Here is a 20,925-nt window from a genome sequence, read left to right as displayed (position 1 = left end):
CCCTCTAACTTTTCTGGGGACAACCCAAAATTTGGGATTTTCTTTTACTTTCAAGGATAATGGTAAAACAGGGCAAATAGAGAGTGCGAGTCTCCTTAAAGTGGAGTTAGTTGATTGCGGTGGTTTTATGTGGGTATTAGATTTGTGGTTTGGGGAGGGATTGATGACGGTTCTTTTTTGTTGAATATTTTCACTGATTTTTTCAATTTTATTAATGAAATAATCCGATAGTTCGTTGCAAACTTCTTGTAACAGACCTATGTATTCTGCCTGGACATGCAGTGAGGCATACAAAGAACTGCATGACTTGTTACAATTGGATTTACCACATTATATTCTGAGCTCAAAGGGTTAATTATAGAAGGGACTCTTTCACTGCTAAATGCTAATATTCCATTTGCATAGCTAATTGACTCTCCTTTGTGTAGTTAACAGCCTCCTGTCAGGTGTATGCTGATGGGATTATGTGTGAGTGTATAATTGTTTTAAAGGTTAATTGAATTCTATTGATAAAGGAAGGTGTCTGATCAAATCATGTTAAATGTAAGCTTGGAGCCAAATCGTCTAGAGACTGATTGGCTCAAGGGAATGTCATTATTTCAAAGTATCTGTATTGAAGCCCCCCCTGTGTGAGGGGGGGGGGGCGGAGATTGTCATTGTTCCTGTACAGTTTGTAACCACATATAAGCTAGGTGAAATGTGCCATTAAACAGTCTACTTGACCCTGCAAACCGCAGCCGCGTCTCGTTCTTGAAGGGGGACTCTCTCTCTCTCTCTCTCTCTTGATCTTGGGGATGGAATAATACCGGTTTTACTTGCATATCGCACTTTGCCAGGGAAAAGGATGTCTCCAACGGCTGATACCCTCTCACTACCTGGGTAGCCGTTACACTTCTTGTGAGTGAAAATTGGGGGCCTCTAAACAGGCTGGGTTCATAGTCTGAGTGACCGGCTTGAAGAGTTCGCGGGGGTGGTTTAGGGCATTTGCGATGATGTTAGAAAAGTGATTTTTTTTTGGCCATAAAGATTTCTTTGCGATATTTCTTGGTTATTCTCTTATAAATGGTGAGTTTTTTCACTGACGGGCATCTTTTCCAAGTGGCTTCCGCTCTTCTACGCTATTGCAACGACAGCTGGTCAATAAACCAACTGGAGTTGTTTTTCCGGATGCATGTTTTGCGTTTTGGTGCTACTAAGTCGGCTGACTGTAGTAGCGCCTGGTTGATGGCGTAAAGTGTTTCTGTGGCTGTTTGCTGTTGTTGAATAGTTTTTATTTTGTTCCCTAGTGTAGTTTTGAAGAGTTCCGAGTGGAGTTTCTTCTGAGATCTAGTCCAGTGAGTTGTCACCGGTTTTGTCGTTTTTTGGAGGGGAGGTTTTTAATAATTGTGAATTTAATAGCGTGGTGATCTGTCCATGGTTGTGGCTCATTTTCCAGGATGTCGATTTCCAAATCTTGTTTGAAAATTAGATTGAGCGTATGACCTGAGGTATGGGTGGGCCCGTGTATTAGTTCTTGCAGACCTAATCCTTCCAGGTGGTCGATGCAGGCGTCGGCGACGGGATCCATTGAGGAGTTGGCCCAGAGGTTGAAATCCCCAAGCAGCAAGAGGTGTTTGATGTTTAGGGTATAGGTGGAGATGAACTCCGTCAAAGACGTGAGAAGGTGCGATTTTGGGCCGGGTGGTCTATAGCAGAGTAGAATGTGGACAGTGTCTTGGGGATTTGTTTGCAGTTGCAGAGAGAGGGTTTCCATGAATGAAAGAGAGTTTTGAAGGACTGGCTTTGTGATAGAGAGGCGAGTCTTGTGGATCACCGCCAGGCCTCCTCCTCTTTGCCCCACTCTGTTTTGCGTTAGAATACGATAATTTGCTGGCACCAGTTCTCCTAGAATGGTGTTGCAGTCAGCTGAAAGCCAGTTTTCTGTGATAAAGAGGCAGTCTAAATCGTATTGTAGGATGAAATCATGGATTTCTTGTCTGTGTTTTACTGCCGCTCTTGTGTTGACCAAAGCGCATGATATGCGCTTCTGCTGGGGTGCGTGCCTATAGTTTTTGACTGTCGATCGTCGATTGATTCTGAGCAGTCACTCACTGCTCAGAACTTTTTTTATGCCCGCTGGTAATATTGAGGCAAATGGTTTTAAGTCCCAGATGGTTTCAGCCGAATATCTGAGATTAGGCATAGTCGCAGAGAATGTGGGGGGCAGTAGTATTAGTCGGGGAGGTAATTGATGGAAATGAGGAAGAAAGATTACCAAGTGGGCCTCCACTCGTCAAGTCTTCCCTCCCCGTTTGAGCCAGAGGAAGGCGAAAAAACCCTGGTCATGCTGTAACCAATCTGCGGCGCACGGGGAAAAAATTCCTTCCTGATCCCGCAACGGCGATCGGCGAGCCCTGGATCAAAACCGAATGGTTGAAGTTCCTTGATTTATGGCTGCTAGAGCCAATGGGGGGGTATGCAGACCCCCGAGTTCCCAGGTAGGGAGCCAAGTGGGGGTGAGTGGTGGGGGTGAACTGTGATTGCTGAAGCCAGATGGCTACCTGAGCCTGGGGCTGAGGTTCGGGGTGCTGCAGGAAGACCAGTGGAGCTTCTGCTGGGGCGGCGAGGGATGACGCCGGGTTTAGAGAGGTTTGCGGGGGGGGAGGGGGTGGGTTTAACTAGTATGAATGCGGTCCGTACTAGGCCACGGCTGAAGCTGCACACTTTCCTAGTTGCCGCCGCCGTGACTTTTGAGGGGAAATTATGGGGGATGGCGGGCGCAGTGGAGGGGAGATGACGGGGATGTTATGGGGGCTGATGTGAGGTGTGGGGGAGAACTGAATCGGCCGTTCCTCGGGCTGTATCTCCGCCGGGCCACAGCCACAGCTTATCCTTAAAACGAACCGGGAGCCTGCTGGCCTGGCTTTTCAGAGAACAGACAGTATCTGCACATGTGGCTAATATTAGGGATAGTACCAAGAGACTTATCTGACCCCGGAGAAATCAACTCCCGCTTTGCTGAGGCACGGATTTGTATTCCTCCAGTGTCGGGTATACTCTGGCTGAACTACACTCCTTTTTGGAGTCTATTCAGTTCCCTATACTTTCTGAGGAGGCAAGTGTGGGGCTTGATGCTCCACTCATGCTGAAGGCAATCCAAAGAGCTATAACCTCTATGCAGGCAGGAAAAATCCCTGATGAAGATGGCATACCAGCTGAATTTTTTAAAACTCATAGCGATTCCCTAGCTGCTAAATTTTGTGAGGTGCTGTTGAAATCTCTGAATGACTCCTCGCTGCCCTCCTCAATGTCGCAAGCTGTTATAATGGTCATACCCAAACCGGTGGAAGAATCCCAAACCTCTCTCATCTTACAGACCTGCATCTCTGCTAAACGTTAATGTCAAGATCCTCATTATTAAGCGGTTCGGCTTAATAAAGTAATACTTTATTTAAAACATGGGGATCAGACAGGCTTTATGCCAGGTAAGGGCACAGATATTAACCTCAGATGGTTGTTTACAGTGATTGACCGGTAGCTTGACTACAAAGTGGCCTTTGACTCAGTGGAGTGGGACTACTGGTGGATGACAGTGCACAAATTTGGCTTTGGGCAGGTCTTTAAATCATGGCTGCAACGGTTATATTCCAGCCCGATGGCTCGGGTCAATACAAATGGAATGCTGGCTGCATCTTTCCCACTCTACCATGGTACTAGGCATGGTTGTCCGCTTTCCCTTGCCCTCTTTGCCTTGTCTATTGAGCCACTGGCGATGATGTTCCGGGCTGCTGGCTTTAAATTTTTGCAGGGGTGGGCGAACCTCCTCTTTAAAAGGCACACTTGTGCAACTTGAAAGTCACACAATTTTGACACTACTTGAAGCAATGCCTGTGTAATCTTGAGGTCTATGGTCTTCAAGTCGCATCAAAGTGGGACCAAAGTAGTGGAGGGACTACTTTGAAGTCGCTGCGACTTAAAGACGCACAGATATGAATGGTACTCATTGGAAATCATGGGGTACGACTTATCATGCGACTTTGCAGTCCCAAGTTGCAGGACAAGTCGCACAAGTGTGAAAGGGGCCTAACATGGGACACAGACGGCAATAAAAACTGACATGTGTTCTAATCCTTCTCCACTATATCCATAAGAAATAAAAAAAAAGTTTTGCCTTTAGTTCTACTTTAAGTCCTGTAAATTACTTCACAACTCTGACAGCTGGAAAACATTAGGCAATGAGAGAATCAAACACACTACTTGCATTTAGGTATGACAATTTAAAGTTGGTCTGCTAAGCACAGTTTGCACATAAACTAACCACATAATGTAATCCTTTTAACTGCTTCCATACCGCCCACCACATATATACTGTGGCAGGGCAGCCCAGCTGCGCAAAATTACGTACCACTGTGAGGGAGAAAAGGAGAGATCTTTTGTTTCAGCTAAGCTGAAACACAATCTCTTTTCCTCCAGTGTATCCACTCCCCCCACAGTTAGAATGCTCCTCCCAGGCACACACTTAACCCCTTGATCACCCCTGGTGTTAACCCCTTCCCTGCCAGTGTAATTTATACTGTGATCGGAGCTAAAAAAAGAAAAATACACCGATTACAGTATTGGTGTCACTGGTCCCCAAAAAGTGTCACAGTGTCCAATTTGTCTGCCGCAATGCTAGTAAAAATAAAAATGCCATCAATTATAGAGGTGATAACAGGGCCTACGTGAATAGGGGGTGTGTGCACCTTTCCTCCAATCAGCTATCACACAGTGTATGCCAAGAATCCACTCCTACTGATGAACGAGGAAGTAAAAATTCTAACACAATGTTAGAATTCTAAAGAATACAGCAAGCTGAAGAAAGCAAATATGCATGTAAAACTTATGTAGGGAGATTTGTTTCATCCCTGTGTATCATGTGAGGCTGTTCACTTCACTGGGTATATGTGAGGGTTTACATCCCCTTTAAGGCATCCGACTACCATTCCCCATTGAAAACGTCAACCTATAACGAAACGCGTCTGGGACGGCGTACAGTGATGTCACCGCGCTCAATGTGAAGGAGGAAGGGCTCCTATAGTGCCGGCTATTACGAAATGTATGTTTGCAAGTACAATTTTCTAATAAACTTGCCCATACGTTATTACGCTATGGTCCGCTCTTTTCAATTCATGACCCACGGACCACATGTATGACAAGGGTGCAGCGTTCTCATGATAGGAGGATACATTGTTGAGGCTCCTGTTAATCCAGCGTTTTAACCTGTGGATGGATGTTAGATTTCAATGCTGATTTTACTTGTCAATGGGGTAAGCGGCTTTCCATGTGGTGGTGGTCTTCACGGATGTCAAAGTCACTGGGGTGTCGTGTGTTGGATTATGGACACTGAGGAGATTTTATCAGCACAATTTATGGACATTATTATTTAGTTTAAATAGTTCACAATTTATTTATGTGGTTTAAATTCATATTTACATCTGCATATTTAAATTTGATTTTCTATCTAGCCTTGGTGGCTATTAGTTTTTGTTGGCGCAGTTTTTTCATTTCTCTATATTGTTTGCGTTTATACCACCTAATTGCAGCCTTCTGGTTCATCATTTCCCATATTTTTGTTGTGTTAGCGCAGTTTTTTTTTGTACCATCCCACTACCATTCCTGCTATATAAATATAATTGCAAATATAGGAACATCTATATTGTTGGTAGAAAGGTTATTGAAATCAAAAGCTGACTGAAAGTGGTTGCATGCAGTGGGCATCATAAAGGAAGAAATGGTGGCACCAAGATGCATAGGAGGGGTAGGGAATTGGAACCTGTGGCAACATGTGTGTGGTTTATATGGGCAACATCACTTCTATGTTCCCATTTTTCCAAAAGGTATCTGAAGATGGAAAATGTGGTATTATTTATTGTTTTGTTATTTTAATTAACATATTGGTACACAAAATCCCCATCTGGTTACTTTATTTCATATACCCACCTCTGCCATGTTGAGAAGACCTTGCGCTAGTGCTTTTCGGATGCCCATCTTACCATGAAAGAACCCCTGTGCACTGATAAGGGTGGAGTTGTGCTGAAGATCTCCACATACTGGGATTCCTTCTGAGAGATTTGCATGCAGACCAATCGGTATATTATATCTGTGGCAGAAAAATGCAAAAAAAAAAAAAAAAAAAAAGGGTTTAGTTTAGGACATCATGGGGTTGATTTACTAAAACTGGAGAGTACAAAATATGGTGAAGCTGTGCGTGGTAGCCAATAAGCTTCTAACTTCAGCTTGTTACGTTAAAAGTGGAACTATGGGCAATAAGGGAGAGTTATAACCTGTCGATTTCTTTTCGCCATCTCTGTCCCATTGCAGAGATTTCCCTTCACTTCTTGTCCTTGTCAACGAGGAAGTGAGAGGAAATCTCTGCACATTAAAAAAAATTCTTGGGGACCCCCAGGTCACCAGAACTAGTGTCCCCATTGGATGATTTCCCATCTATTCGTTTTCTGGGGACAACCCAAAATTTGTGGTTGTCGTTTACTTTTACCTTCAATGATAATGGTAAACAGGATAAAGAGTAGTGTTGCTCACGAATATTCGTATTGCGAATATTCGGCTCGAATATGGCATATTCGAGTATTCGCGATATATTTCGAATTTCGCGGTGAATATTCGCTATTCCGAATATTCGCATTTTTTCAATTTTATTTTTAAAACAGATCACATCCTATCGACGTCTAAAAGCATTGCTGGTATGATTAGAGACCCTGGGCCGAGAAGCTAAGCTGAGGCGATCCTTTTATGTTGCCGAATTTAAAAAAAAATAAAAAAATTGCGAATTTTCGCTAATGCGAATGCGAAAATGATTGCGAATTTTCGATAACTGTGGTAGGAGAACTCTGATTGTCTCTGATGCAAAAGGGGGGGGGCTTTGTGTATGTTTCTGTTATGAATATTTGTATGTTTGATATTATTTTTTTTTGTAAGAAGGAAAAAATTGCGCATACCTTAAAAAAAGCAAGTTAGGCTTACCGGTAACTTGTTTTCCAGAAGTCTTTCAGGACAGCACCTCGAGAGATAGTGGCTCCTCCCTCTCCAACAGGAAACACCTTCATTCCAAACTTTAAAGGGAGGCTCCTCCCAGCACACTTCAGTTGTTACCGAGAAACCTCCGGCCCCGGCTGGAACATATAAACACATAGGTTAGTCACAGCATGGCACATTTAACAAGTATCTCAAACGGGCGGGTTGCTGCTGTCCTGAAAGACTTCTGGAAAACAAGTTACCGGTAAGTCTAACTTGCTTTTTCCCAGAGCGTCTTTCAGGACAGCACCTCGAGAGGATACCAGAGACTTACCACCTTAGGGCGGGACAACAGCTTGTAGGACCTTTCTGCCAAATGCTTGGTCCTTGGCAGAAATCAGGTCCAATCTATAATGCTGTATAAACGTGTTAAAGCTTGACCACGTCGCCGCCCTGCAGATTTGTTCCGGGGTGGCACCAGCTCTCTCTGCCCATGAGGTCGCAAGCGCTCTTGTAGAGTGGGCACAGATCCCATCTGGTGGGACAATCTTTGCATGCAAATAGGCCTCCCTGACGGCTAGCTTTAACCATCTGGCTATCGTGCCCTTTGAGGCTGGATGGCCCCTTCTTTTGCCCCCAAACAAAACAAATAGTGAATCTGATTGTCTGAAGGACTCTGTTATTTTAAGGTAGCATAACAGAGCCCTTCTCACATCTAACATGTGAAAAAACGATTCTTTTCCCCCCGAGGGGTTTGAACAAAACGTAGGTAGTACAATCTCTTGAGCTCGATTGGCTGCTGAGGCTACCTTTGGTAAGAATTTTGGGTCTGTTCTAAGCACAACCCTATCCGAAAATAAAGAAAAATACGGTTCCCTTATTGACAGGGCCTGTAGTTCGCTCACCCTACAGGCTGAGGTGATAGCGACCAAAAAAAGAACCTTTAAGGTAGCATCTCTAAGAGAAGCATCACCCAAAGGTTCAAAAGGCTTTCCAGCTAAAGCTTTCAAAACAATTGACAAATCCCACTTCGGGAAACCCCTGACCTGTGGCGGCCTAGCCCTCGAGAGTGCTCTAAAGAACCTTGAAACCAACGGTTCGGAGGCTATTGATCTTTCTAGGAAGACTGCTAAGGCGGATACTTGCACTTTCAGAGTGCTGACCGCTAACCCCATATCTGCTCCGTTTTGCAAAAATTCTAGAATGGCCCTCAAACTGCTAGGTTCCATGTTAGCAGTGTGACACCAGGACGTAAATACTCTCCAAACTTTAGCGTAGATGGCTCTTGTGACCTTCTTCCTGCTATTTAATAGGGTAGACACTAACCGATCCGAAAACCCCTTATCCTCTAGGATCTTTCTTTCAGAAACCAAGCTGAAAGGGAGAGCCTGGATACGTCCGGATGACACACTGGACCCTGACTCAGAAGATCTGACCTGCAAGGTAGGTGCCAACATGGTCTTGTAGCCATGCTTAGGAGTGTCGAGAACCATGGTCTCTTGGGCCAAAACGGAGCAATCAGGATTACTGGGACTCCCTCCTTCTGAATCTTTCTCAGGACCAGTGGAATCAGTTGGAACGGGGGGAAAGCGAAGGAGAGGCGAAATCCCCAGGGATGCGCCAGGGCATCCACCCCTAAGGAGCCCTCCAGTCTGTTTAGAGAAAAAAACAGAGGTACCTGGGAGTTTTCTCTCGAAGCAAATAAGTCCACCTCTGGTTGACCCCACTTGCTGACTATTTCTGCGAAGACTTCGGGGTTTAGAGACCACTCCGACTCCTGAACCTGACGCCTGCTCAGAAAATCTGCCACCCCATTCAGGGATCCCTTCAGGTGTATTGCCGAGAGGGATCGCAGATTTTTTTCTGCCCATAATAGAGTGCTTTCGGCCAACATCAGCAGGGACTTGCTTCTGGTGCCCCCCTGCCTGTTCAAATACGCTACGGCCGTAGCGTTGTCCGTCAACACCTGGACATGTTGGTCTAGAAGATCCGGAGCAAACCTCTCTAGAGCTAATGAGACTGCTCTCAACTCCCTCCAGTTCGAGGATCGAGCTGATTCCTCCTTTGACCATCGGCCCTGAACAAAGTTCTTTCCCAAATGGGCTCCCCATCCCCAGGCACTGGCATCTGTCGTTATCCTTTCCCCCACCGGAAAGGACCAACTCAGACCTCTCGAGAGCACCCTTTGGTCCTTCCACCAATATAGGGATCTTTTTACCCGAGATGGAATCTTTACTAGACTGTCCAGGGAATTGAGGTTGTGATCCCATGACTTTAACAGAAAACTTTGTAGGCACTGAAAATGCAGCCTTGCCCACTGGATTGCAGGCATGGTTGAGGTTAATAGTCCTAACGCCGCCATTATTTGCCTTATGGATATGGGTTGATAGGACTGAAGTCGAGAGATTGTCTCGTGGACCTTGATCTTTTTTTCTTGGGGCAGAAATATACTTTGGCTCAGAGAGTTCACCTGAAATCCTAGAAACAGAATATCCTGAGCAGGTACCAATGAGGATTTCTGAAGGTTCAGGATCCATCCCAGGGACTCCAGGTGAGTCTGAGCTGTGGCCACGTCTATCAGTAATTTTTCCCTTGACGGGGCAAAAAATAGCAGGTCGTCTAGATATGGGACCACTGCTACTCCCTGTAGCCGCAGCGGGGCCAAGGCTTCCGCCATCACCTTGGTAAACACCCGGGGTGAGGATGAGAGCCCGAAAGGCAGAGCCCTGTACTGCAGATGCTGAACTATCCCCCCTCTCCTTACCGCAAACCTGAGGTATCTTTGGGATTGCGGAGAGATCGGGATGTGCAGGTAGGCGTCCCTTAAATCTATCGACGCCATGAAGCAACCTGGCGTCAATAGATTCCGGACCGAAAAAATAGAGTCCATTTTGAACCTCCTGTACCTGACTGACCTGTTTAAGGGTTTCAGGTTTAAGATCATCCTGAATTTTCCTGTCGGTTTCCTTACCAGGAAAATATGGGAGTAGAAACCCAGGCCTTGTTCTGCCTGAGGTACCTCTATTATTACCCCCTGCTGCCTCAACTCCTTTAAAGAGGATTTCATGGCCAGGGATTTTGCTGGATCCTTCGGGAAATTTGTCACCAGAAATCTTTGGGGTGGAGTTTCTGAAAACTCTATCTCGTAACCCCGGGACAGGGTGGTCAGAATGTACTGATTGGTGGTTATCTCTGACCATCGCGGAAGAAACCTTTGTAATCTTCCGCCAACCCGGGACGCCGAGTCATTGCGTTTTTTGGGGCTGTGCAGGAGGATTGAAAAGGATTCCCTTCTTTTCTTTGGCTTTCTGTGCCCAACCTCTCCTGTCCCCTTGGGGTTTGTTACCCTTATCTTGTGCCCTTTGCTGACGAAAAAAACGTCTAGGGGGCTGCCTTTTCCTTTTGACCGGGAAAGATTTCTTTCTATCTGCGGTCCTGTCCAGGATACTATCTAAGTCTGGACCAAATAAGAGATCTCCTGAGAAAGGGATACCGCAAAGTTTGTTCTTTGATGCAGCATCCCCTGGCCAGGTTTTTAGCCAAAGCGCCCTCCTGGCCGAATTAGCCAGGGCCGCTGACCTTGCTGACATTTTAATGGCCTCCACTGAGGCATCTGCAATGTAGGCTACTGCCGCGGTCAGAGTAGAAAACGATTCCAGAATCTCCTCCTTCGACGAATCAGCCGAAATATGATTCTTCAGCTGATTTGTCCAGAATTCTAGATTCCGGGCAACACAGGTTGTGGCCATGGCGGGCTTTAAACCATTCATGATTGACTGCCAAGATCTTTTGAGGAGGAGATCCATGCGCTTATCCATGGGGTCCCTTAGAACGCCCATGTCCTCAAAGGCTAGGTCCGTGGACCTAGATACTTGCGAAAAAGCCGCATCGAGTTTTGGAACTTTATTCCAAACTGCTGTTTGATCTTCCTCAAAGGGAAAGCGCCTCTTATGTGCTTTAGGGAAAAAGGGTTTTTTCTCTGGGTCCTGCCATTCTCTAACTATGGTCTCAGAAATCACTGAATGGACCGGAATGACCCGCCCCTTTGACTCACCCAGACCCGCATACATGCGGTCATGCAAGGTTAGATCCCTTTTTTCCTCACTCAGGCCTAGAGTTAAATGAATAGCCCTGATTAAGCCGTCCACTTCCTCCAGGGATAGTTTAAATTTTGAGGGGTGCCCCACAGACTCCCCTTCTGACTCCTCTGAGTCCTCGCTGTCTGGTACCTGAGAGCCCCCTTCCCCGGGACCTGCGTCAACTGTTCCCAAAATCAGTTCCGGTACTGACACTGAATCCTAAGAGGATTGGGAAGTGGAGGCTAGAGGGGTGGTAGGCGGAACTAATGACTCACGTAAGGACTGAAATGTGGACAGTAGTTCTTTCTTTGCTGAGGAAATCAGTTCATCCCGCATAGCGGCTGACTCCTCCTGTATCAAAGAATCAATGCATGGTTTACAAAGTGCCTTCTTCCAGCTGTCACTCATCTTAGTTTTACACGATGGGCATCTCTTTTTAGAGTCAGATTTAGCCTGCAAGGAAAAAACAACAGGGAAGAAAAGGCAGGGAGACCTTAGTGAGAAACCCTGTTCACACTTATGGACCCCCATAATAGGTGCACTAGGAAAGAATAAAGACCAACCAGTGCCCAGACAGGCCCCCAAACCACTGGAGGGGAGAAAAAAGGATTTTGAGACTGACCATCCACCTGACAGTAAAAAGGAAAAAAACAGGCAGAACTCATAAGGAAGGAAAAACACTCACTGTGCTGCTTCCCGCCGAGGTCTTGCTGGTGCCTGTGCCTGTCCCCACCGCTGGATTCTCTGCTGTCTCCATCGCAGAATACCAGCGCTTCACTCGTGGCTTCACTGACCGGCTTCCGGAGACCTATAGCGCCGTTGCGCCGGACCGGAAGCGGAAATCGGCACCAGCTCCCGCTCCGCCCCTTCCTGGCCGGCGCGCCGGAAATGACGCATCGGCCGGCGCCCGCGCTGTAAACAGAATGGCGCGAATCGCGCGCGCGGCCGCCGGACGCCATCCCCTGCTGTTTGTGGCTCCACTGAGCACACCTCGCCTGCCTGTAGCACCCGGACCCCGGATGCATGGAAGGGGAAAGCCCGGCTACTACCGTCGCCGAACGGGTAGCTCGGGGAGCGGAGTCTCCCAGGCTCTTAGCCTGTAAAAGGTATGAAAAAACGGGAGTAATCCAGGGCTTCCCTGGCCTCTAAGAACTCCCTTGAAGATGTTCCCTCCGGGTCGGAGGAAACACAAAAACTGAAGTGTGCTGGGAGGAGCCTCCCTTTAAAGTTTGGAATGAAGGTGTTTCCTGTTGGAGAGGGAGGAGCCACTATCTCTCGAGGTGCTGTCCTGAAAGACGCTCTGGGAAAAAGGGGAGAATACAGCAGCAACTCAAAAATGTTATACAACATAAATTAATACAAGACAGAAAATGGAGTCGCTCTACAAGAATAAAAAATATGTCTAGTGACAAGACATGTGGGCAAATTATAAAATAAGCAAGCGCAAATAACTTGTGAAATACACAGTGAAACAAATATATAAAGAAATATAGTCCCAATAATAGAAAAATAATCTTTCATAAAAATGTCTTTGATATGTGAAGTGAAAAAAAGTCCAAAGCATGCAGCATGAACGTGTTCAATCTTCAAGGTGTTTGATTGACAAACGGCTGTGACAGATGGATAGAGTAAAGAATCACCACCAATGCAAAACACTTTTTATTTTCTATTGTAAAATATCACGAATATTCTGAGCCAATCAGAGTGCTCCTTCCGCATTTGCCGAATATTCGCAATTATTTTGTATTGTAAAATATCACGAATATTCTGAGCCAATCAGAGTGCTCCTACAGCATTTGTCGAAATTGCGCAGTAAATATCGCATTCGCATTTTGCGAAATTTCGAAAAAATATCAAGAATATTCTGAGCCAATCAGAGTGCTCCTACCGCAGTTATCGAAATTTCGCAATTATTTTCGCATTCGCAATAGCGAAAATTCGCAATCATTTCATTTCGATAAAATATCACGAATATTCGAATTTAGCGAATATATCTCGAATATTCGACTATATATTCGAGATATATCGCGAAATCGAATATGGCGTATTCTGCTCAACACTAATAAAGAGGGCGAGTCTCCATTATTGACAGTGGCTATAATCCCTCTCCACTCTTTCCAAAACAAAAACGTTTTGCCTTTACCGTGTTTCCCCGAAAATAAGACCGGGTCTTATATTAATTCTGGCTACAAAAAACACAGTAGGGCTTATTTTCAGGGGATGTCTTATTTGTTTATGGTATGTACAAAAAAGTTTCTCCCCCTGTCAGCTCTGGAGTCAGCATTGTGAAATTCTGTAATCCCAAAAATAAACCTTTGTTTAAAGACCTTATAAAATGATGTAATCCGTTCTGTAAAAAGATAATATCATGTGCAGTGTGTCTCCTTGTGTAACATTATTGTGGAAAATACCTTATTTACAGTGCCGCTTGCCACTCACGTGACCCGCTGGAGCTCTTCTTCCCTACTCCAAATACTGCAGAGGGAGGGGCCAAGAACCCCAATGACGTCAGCCCCACTCTGAGTACTGCAGTGGGTAGGGGCTTAATAAAGTTTTATTGAAAAAAAAACAGCTGATATCAGCCGGGAGGAGAGGAGAAGAGCTCCGGCGGGTCACGTGAGTGCCCAGCAGTGCTGTAAATAAAGTATTTTCCACAATAAAGTTACAAAAGGGAGACACACTGCACATTATATAATCTTTTTACAGAACGGATTACATGTTTTTACAAGGACTTTAACTAGGGCTTATTTTTGGGGTAGGGCTTATATTGCAGCCATCCGAGAAACTCACGCTAGGTCTTATTTTCGGGGTAGGGCTTATTTTCAAGGAACCAGGGTAGTTATACTTTAAGCTTTGACAAAAAAAAACACAACACACACACGCAAAGCTGATCAGTTTCTGTCAAGAGCTGCACCAGATTCTGCTCTCTCTAGTGAATCAATCTCAATTGCTTTGTGTAGTCTTGCATCCTACAATAAAATACCTTTGTGCACTTATTTGTATTACTCAATTGAACTTTTACTATAAAAAGTACTTGTAAGTAATGTTTGGCTTGCGTCACACAGATCTGTAGGTCAAAGGGAGCATAATCAAGTTTATTCACCCCTTTCACTGCAGTGGCAAATTGAATAGTGAATACATGAAAATCAATTGTAGTCCCTTGAATGCATACATTACCTTGTTCTGTACAGTCCAGTAAACCTACCCTGAAATACCGGTGTGGCGGCTTCTGACCTCCCTAATTAAAATGCTAATTGACTGGCTTCTATGCTGATCCACCAGGTTTAAATCTTTTCTGAGTCACTAACCCAGAACAAAGTATGCAAATTAGGAGAGTCAGAAAAGTAAAAACGTGGTTATCTGCATACTCATTCCAGGGCTCCAACTCAAAATACTAGAGAGTGTCGGCAACACAGCCAGGCAAGCCATACCCACAGAATCTCACTTTTCCTGCTGCAGCATAGGATGAAATTACACTTTTACATAAACCCTTCAAGCCCTGAACAATAGCACACGTCATAGGTAAAACACAGCCAACCATGGCAGGACTCCTGAAGTCCACCAAACAAGAGATATTATGTCACGTTACCAACCACCTCTCCCAACCACCGCCAAACTTTGAGGGGAAAATAGGCGGTAAGTGAACAAAGCCAGGGGCACATTGGAGGAGAGCTTCAAAAAAATGTCTTCCAGCATTTATGCCATTGCTGTTGGGAAGTTTACCCAGAGATAAAACAGCCTCCCCAGGCCACTACCCCTGCACAGCTTCGTAACCAACAGTTAGCAGAGGCAAGGGAGTGACAATCGCCACATTCAGAAAGGACACCTGTTATACCAGTCAAGTGGACTTCAAGGGACATCCATTCACTGCCCCTGCACCAACGACAGAAAGGACCCACACCAGGCCAGTTCACCAAAAGTAGTAAGTCACAATAAAATACTGATCTACTCCAAACACTGAAAACAGGAGTGGCCCAGACTTTTACCTGCTTATAAAGAGGATATAGACTAAGACCCCTTTCACACTGAGGAGTTTTTCCAGGCGGTTTAGCGCTAAAAATATTGCCTAAATACCACCTGAAAAACTCCTGCCCTGTAGTCTCAATGTAAAAACCCAAGGGCTTTCACACTGAGGCGATGCGCTGGCGGGACCGCTCCAAAAGTCCTGCCAGCAGCATCTTTGGAGCGGTGTGGTTTACCGCTTCTCCACCGCTCCTTCCTATTGAAAACAATGGGACACTGCGGCAATACCGCCGGCAATGCGCCTCTGCAGAGGCACATTGCCGGTGGTGTTAACCCTTTCCGACGATATAGTGCCACTAAAAATAGCGGCGCTATACTGTAGGCGCACCTCCCGCCCCAGTGTCAAAGGCGTCTCTTCCAATGATTTGTTTTAATCTGAAGATAAGCAAAATAAGGGGTTAATGGGTTGTTAGCTGGGTGTGGTGTCACACTTGGAAAAATAAACAGAAAAGCATGCAAACGTGGTAAAAGCTGACGCAAGAACCCACAAGTTTATGTGGAATATACGTGCAAACAAAACAAATAATGATTCACACAAAACGTAGTCCGTCTTACCTATTTGCTAGGTTAGCTGCACTAGCTGCTGAGTTTCCATTTACCAGCAAAGACACATTAGAGATGGCTCCCGCCTGGAAGCACTCTACGATGCCAACATCTCTGCGAGGACAATAACCAAAGTCATCTCCCGTCACCACCAGCTTGACGGTATTTAGAGACATTGCATACATCAGAAGTCATCTGCATGTTGGAATTAGAGAAGAAAATTAGTAAATGGGCATTAAACTAGCCACACATTTTAGATGGTGGCTGAACAAGTAGGCAGCCTTTTATTTTATTCAGCAGTTTTATAAGTGTGCATGTACTGTCAAATTCAGTGGGGGTGTAGAGGGAGAGTAGCCAGATACTCCCAGGATCCTTCTATCAGTTTACCAGTCACCTAAGGCAATACAACTCGAAAATCGAAAGAACAGCATATGTTCATATTTTTGTTATGTACAAAATCGTGGCAAAAATTGCGGTAAAAACGTGCGACTTTGAAACGCTCAGGTGTGAATGCAGCCTAACAGATTGGATAGTCATATCCTGATGCCGCGTACACACGACCGGTTTTCGGGATCTAAAAAATTACGTTTTTTTTTATGTCATTAAAAACGATCGTGTGTGGGCTTCAGAGCATTTTTCGGGTACTGAAAAACGGCCCAATTTTTTTTCGAACATGTTCTATTTTTTCACAACGTTGTCCTTTTTCAGGTTGTAAAAAATGGTCGTGTGTGGGCTTTAACGACGTGAAAAATCCGCACATGCTCAGAAGTTATGAGACGGGAGCGCTCGTTCTGGTAAAACTACCGTTCGTAATGGAGTAAGCACATTCATCACGCTGTAAGGCCCCTTTCACATTGAGAAGTTTTTCAGGCGGTACAGCGCTAAAAATAGCGCTGCTATCGCGCCTGAAAAACTCCTTCACTGCAGACTCAATGTGAAAGCCCGAGGGCTTTCACACTGAGGCGATGCGCTGGCGGGAGACAAAAAAATCTCCTGTCAGCAGCATCTTTGGAGCGGTGAGAGGAGCGGCATGTATACCGCTCCTTCACCGCTCCTTCCCATTGAAAACAATGGGAAACCGCGGCAATACCGCCCGCAATGCGCCTCTATAGAGGCGCATTGCGGGCGGTATTAACTCTTTATCGGCCGATAGCGGGGGTTAATACCGCACCGCTAGCGGCTGATACCCGCGGCAATTCCGGCGGTATAGCGCCGCTATTTTTAGCGGTGTTATACCGCCACCGCAGCTCCCGCCCCAGTCTGAAAGGGGCCATACAGACTGAAAAGCGCAAATCGTCTTTTAAATTTTTGCAGGGGTGGGCGAACCTCCTCTTAAAAAGGCACACTTGTGCAACTTGAAAGTCACACAATTTTGACACTACTTGAAGCAATGCCTGTGTAATCTTGAGGTCTATGGTCTTCAAGTCGCATCAAAGTTGGACCAAAGTAGTGGAGGGACTACTTTGAAGTTGCTGCGACTTAAAGACGCACAGATATATATGGTACTCATTGGAAATCATGGGGTACGACTTTGCAGTCCCAAGTTACAGGACAAGTCGCACACCTCTGCGGTTTTTATTTTTTGCGCTATAAACAAAAATAGAGCGACAATTTAGAAAAAAATGCAATATTTTTTACTATAATAAATATCCCCCAAAAATATATATAAAAAAACTTTTTTTCCTCAGTTTAAGCCGATACATATTCTTCTACCTATTTTTTTACCTATTTTTTTACCCATTTATCGATTGGTTTGCGCAAAAATTTATAGCGTTTACAAAATAGGGGATAGTTTTATTGCATTTTTTTTTTTTACTAGTAATGGCGGCGATCAGCGATTTTTTTTGTGACTGCGACATTATAGCGGACACATCGGACAATTTTGACACATTTTTGGGACTATTGTCATTTTCACAGCAAAAAATGCATTGTTTACTGTGAAAATGACAATTGCAGTTTGAGAGTTAACCACTAGCGCTGAATGGGTTAAGTGTGACCTCATATGTGTTTCTAACTGTATTGGGGCGGGGCTGGACGTGTGACGTCATTGATCACCTTTCCCTATATCAGGGAACAGACGATCAATGACAGCACCACTGTGAAGAACGGGGAAGGTGTGTTTACACACACACCTCTCCCCGTTCTTCAGCTCCGGGGACCGATCGCGGGACTCCGGCGGCGATCAGTTCCGCGGGTACCGCAGCCACGGAGCTTCGTACCGGGTCGCGGGCATTTAACAATCATGTACAGGTACGTGATTGTGCCCAGCCGTGCCATTCTGCTGATGTATATCGGCGTTAAGTGGTTATTGATCAAGTTAAAAAAAAAAAAAACTTTGTTTTTTCTAGAGCCTGAAAAATTTAGTTTTTTACAACCCGAAAAATTATCATGTGTACGAGGCATAAGACCTCAAGACAGGTCTTGAATTTTGGACGATTCCTGCTGAGTTGGCGTAATTGGGAACTGTGGGTCCTCAACATCTGGCTTTCAATTGACTTGTTGGTGGAGCGGGTGGAAAATCGTCATCTAAAAAGTAGCTACATACCATCATATGCAGTCACTGTTTGGGTATTCTGCAAGCTGCATCTACCAGCTGTTAGAATATAATAGCCAGCAGGAGTGATCACCATCCATGCGGTTTAGCGTCAGTGGGAGGAATCTGTTACATTTCTTTCAACACCCCACAGCTAGCCTAAGGCCCCTTTCACACTACTTCGACTTCAAAGTGGCGCAATTTTGTAACTAGCATCAAAGTAGTGCAGGGACTACTTTGAAGTCATACTAATATGAATGAAAGTCATTGGAAATCATGGGGAACGACTTGTGAAATGACTTTGAGAGTCCCAAGTCGTACAAGTGTGAAAGGGGCCCAAGGCCTCCTTCACACTGACCCTTTAGCCCACGTTACAGTCTGAGTTTACAGGTGCCTAGGAGTCCCAGGTTCAGCGTTCAAGTCTCGCTGCTGCCAGCCTATTAAAGTCTAAGATAGGCAGAAATACGTGGCAGCTGTATGCTGTACCGATTGGTACTCATCAGCGTTGCCCCGATACCAAGCATTTGCACCAGCTCCGATATCTTCAGGTTGGCCAGTTTGTAGCGAGATTTCAAAGCACGGTTCCGGTGCGATTTAGTTCAGGAGTGATTTCAATGCAAATTGTAGTGTATGAGATTAGGAATCGCACCTGAACCAGACTGAAACTGTATACGACTCTTTCAAATCACACTGTGGCCAGCCTGCACATGTGAGAACTCACATGAAAACCGATGTCTCTGAATACATACAGAAGCTGGACAGCAGCCAGACATGAATTTTAGGCTGTGATCAGTGACCTCCCTGGGGCCCTAAGCGACGTGTCACATTAAAGTTAAGAAGGGGGGGGAGGGGGCGTTCTGCTGTCGGAAATGACAGTGAGCTGAGAAGCGGGGTGACGGGGCCTCTAGTAATTTGGGGGGCCCTAAGCGGCTTGCATAGTGAGCCTATAGGGCGGATCGGCCCTGGCTGTGATAGACATTGGCAGGCTGCAGATAGTGGGGCTGAACGCTGCGCCTGTCCAAATAACTCCATGGACTAAACAGCCAGTGTGCATGTATCTAAGGCTACATTCACATCTGCCATTCAGGACAATTGTAGTGGCAGGAATCTACTGCTGTGAGTGGCTAGGTGGCCACCTATTAATTCCAATCACTATAATGACAGATGCACATTCCCATTGCACACGTTCCTGAAAAAGGCTCTAGTGTACCGTGTGCTGCAGAAACCACCAGACGGAATCTTACATCACACAGTGTAAATATTTGCCAGCACACCATGGATCTTTAAATTGAGCCAAAAACAGCTTTATCGAAGTACGATCACATCGCAAACAAGAGAGTGTAATGTTTCGGAGTCACGCAGGACCCCTTTATCAGGCATGTGATGATGAGGGGGTCCTGCGTGACTCTGAAACTTGTGCTTGGCAACTATTTACACCAGGGATCCTCAAACTACGGCCCTCCAGCTGTTGCAGAACTACACATCCCATGAGGCATTGTAAAACTCGGACATTCACAGACATGACTAGGCATGATCGGAATTGTAGTTCCTGAACAGCTGGAGGGCCATAGTTTGAAGACCCCTGATTTACACTCTAGAATAACAGGACGCCGGTGGCCGCAGCCATCCTTTGTAGGTGTCCAGCAGCAATCACTGCAGGTAATCGTTGGCGGTGCGGGCAGCTGGGGCCGCACCGGGAATCAGAAGGTTCCTGCCATTACAATTCGCACCGACCTAAATCGCCCGGGTGATTGTTGCTCAAAAGGAGAATCGGGACTCTGCGTTTAGATGTGATCAGTTTAGCTGCTTAAAAAATAATAATAATAATAATAATAATAATAATAATAATAATAATAATAATATTATATATATATATATATATATATATATATATATATTCTAATAATAATAATAATAATAATAATAATAATATGGCGTCCAGAGGCAGATCATATACTCTGATCTCATGTACATGCAGGGGATAGGGATCTGGGAATATCCTACAGAGCACTCCTAGGAGTATAGCAGGACACAGAAGTGTGGGCTAAGACCATTATTATCTGCACTTCAAAACATCAACATGTACATCTACATACATTATATACACACACATATATGCACACGTGTTCCTTCACTTTAATATATAAGGACAGCCATATTCTATACAGACAATGTGGTAGCTATGAGCAGTGCAGAGCAATGTGTGTGTTCTATGGATGTCCTCCATACAGTGTGAGGAGAAGGAAGTGATGATCACACACTCACCATACCCCGGACGCGGCACTTTAGTCTCAGCCTCCGTACTGCTTCCTCCAGGTCTGTCATTTCCTTCACCGCTCATCGCCCTGTAGCGTCTATCCGAATCCACGGCCCGCCCCCAAGATGTCACACCAGAACCCCGCCCCCCAAGATGTCACACCAGAACCCCGCCCCCCAAGATGTCACAACCAGAACCCCGCCCCCCAAGATGTCACAACCAGAACCCCGCCCCCCAAGATGTCACACCAGAACCCCGCCCCCCAAGATGTCACAACCAGAACCCCGCCCCTAACATGTTCCGCCTTTCCTATTCGCCGGCCAGGTGGCGGGTGGCTGTGACGTGGAACGTCAACGCAGAGAGTGGCTCCTCTTGCCCGTCATCCCTATCCCCGGGCTCCTGTTCCTTCGGTCACAGATAAGGGGCTGTGCAGACCTGCAATTCTGACCGATTCGTTTAATATGTCTACTCGTTCCTGTTCAGTGATCTAGAGAAGCATG

General features: G+C 45.6%; 1 protein-coding gene across 2 annotated transcripts in view; it reads right to left on the bottom strand.

The window, feature by feature from the left end:
* The window catches only part of YDJC (YdjC chitooligosaccharide deacetylase homolog), a 32,066-nt gene extending 11,510 nt beyond the window's left edge, over positions 1 to 20,556 (bottom strand). Inside the window, exons 1-3 of one of the 2 annotated variants that reach the window (XM_040348414.1) lie at positions 20,434 to 20,556; positions 15,648 to 15,830; positions 5,959 to 6,118 (exon numbers count right to left, since the gene is read on the bottom strand). In XM_040348414.1, coding sequence (XP_040204348.1) covers positions 5,959 to 6,118; positions 15,648 to 15,820 — 333 coding nt within the window. In that variant the 5' untranslated portion in view covers positions 15,821 to 15,830; positions 20,434 to 20,556. The remainder of the gene's footprint in view (positions 1 to 5,958; positions 6,119 to 15,647; positions 15,831 to 20,433) is intronic. The other variant, XM_040348421.1, reaches the window with a different exon arrangement.
* Positions 20,557 to 20,925: the final 369 nt, after the last annotated feature.

This window comes from Rana temporaria, chromosome 1, assembly GCF_905171775.1.
Source record: "Rana temporaria chromosome 1, aRanTem1.1, whole genome shotgun sequence".
In the NCBI taxonomy this organism is placed as follows: Eukaryota; Metazoa; Chordata; class Amphibia; order Anura; family Ranidae; genus Rana; species Rana temporaria.
The sequence above is the reverse complement of the archived record's forward strand: the minus strand, read 5'-3'. Positions and strand labels throughout refer to the sequence as shown.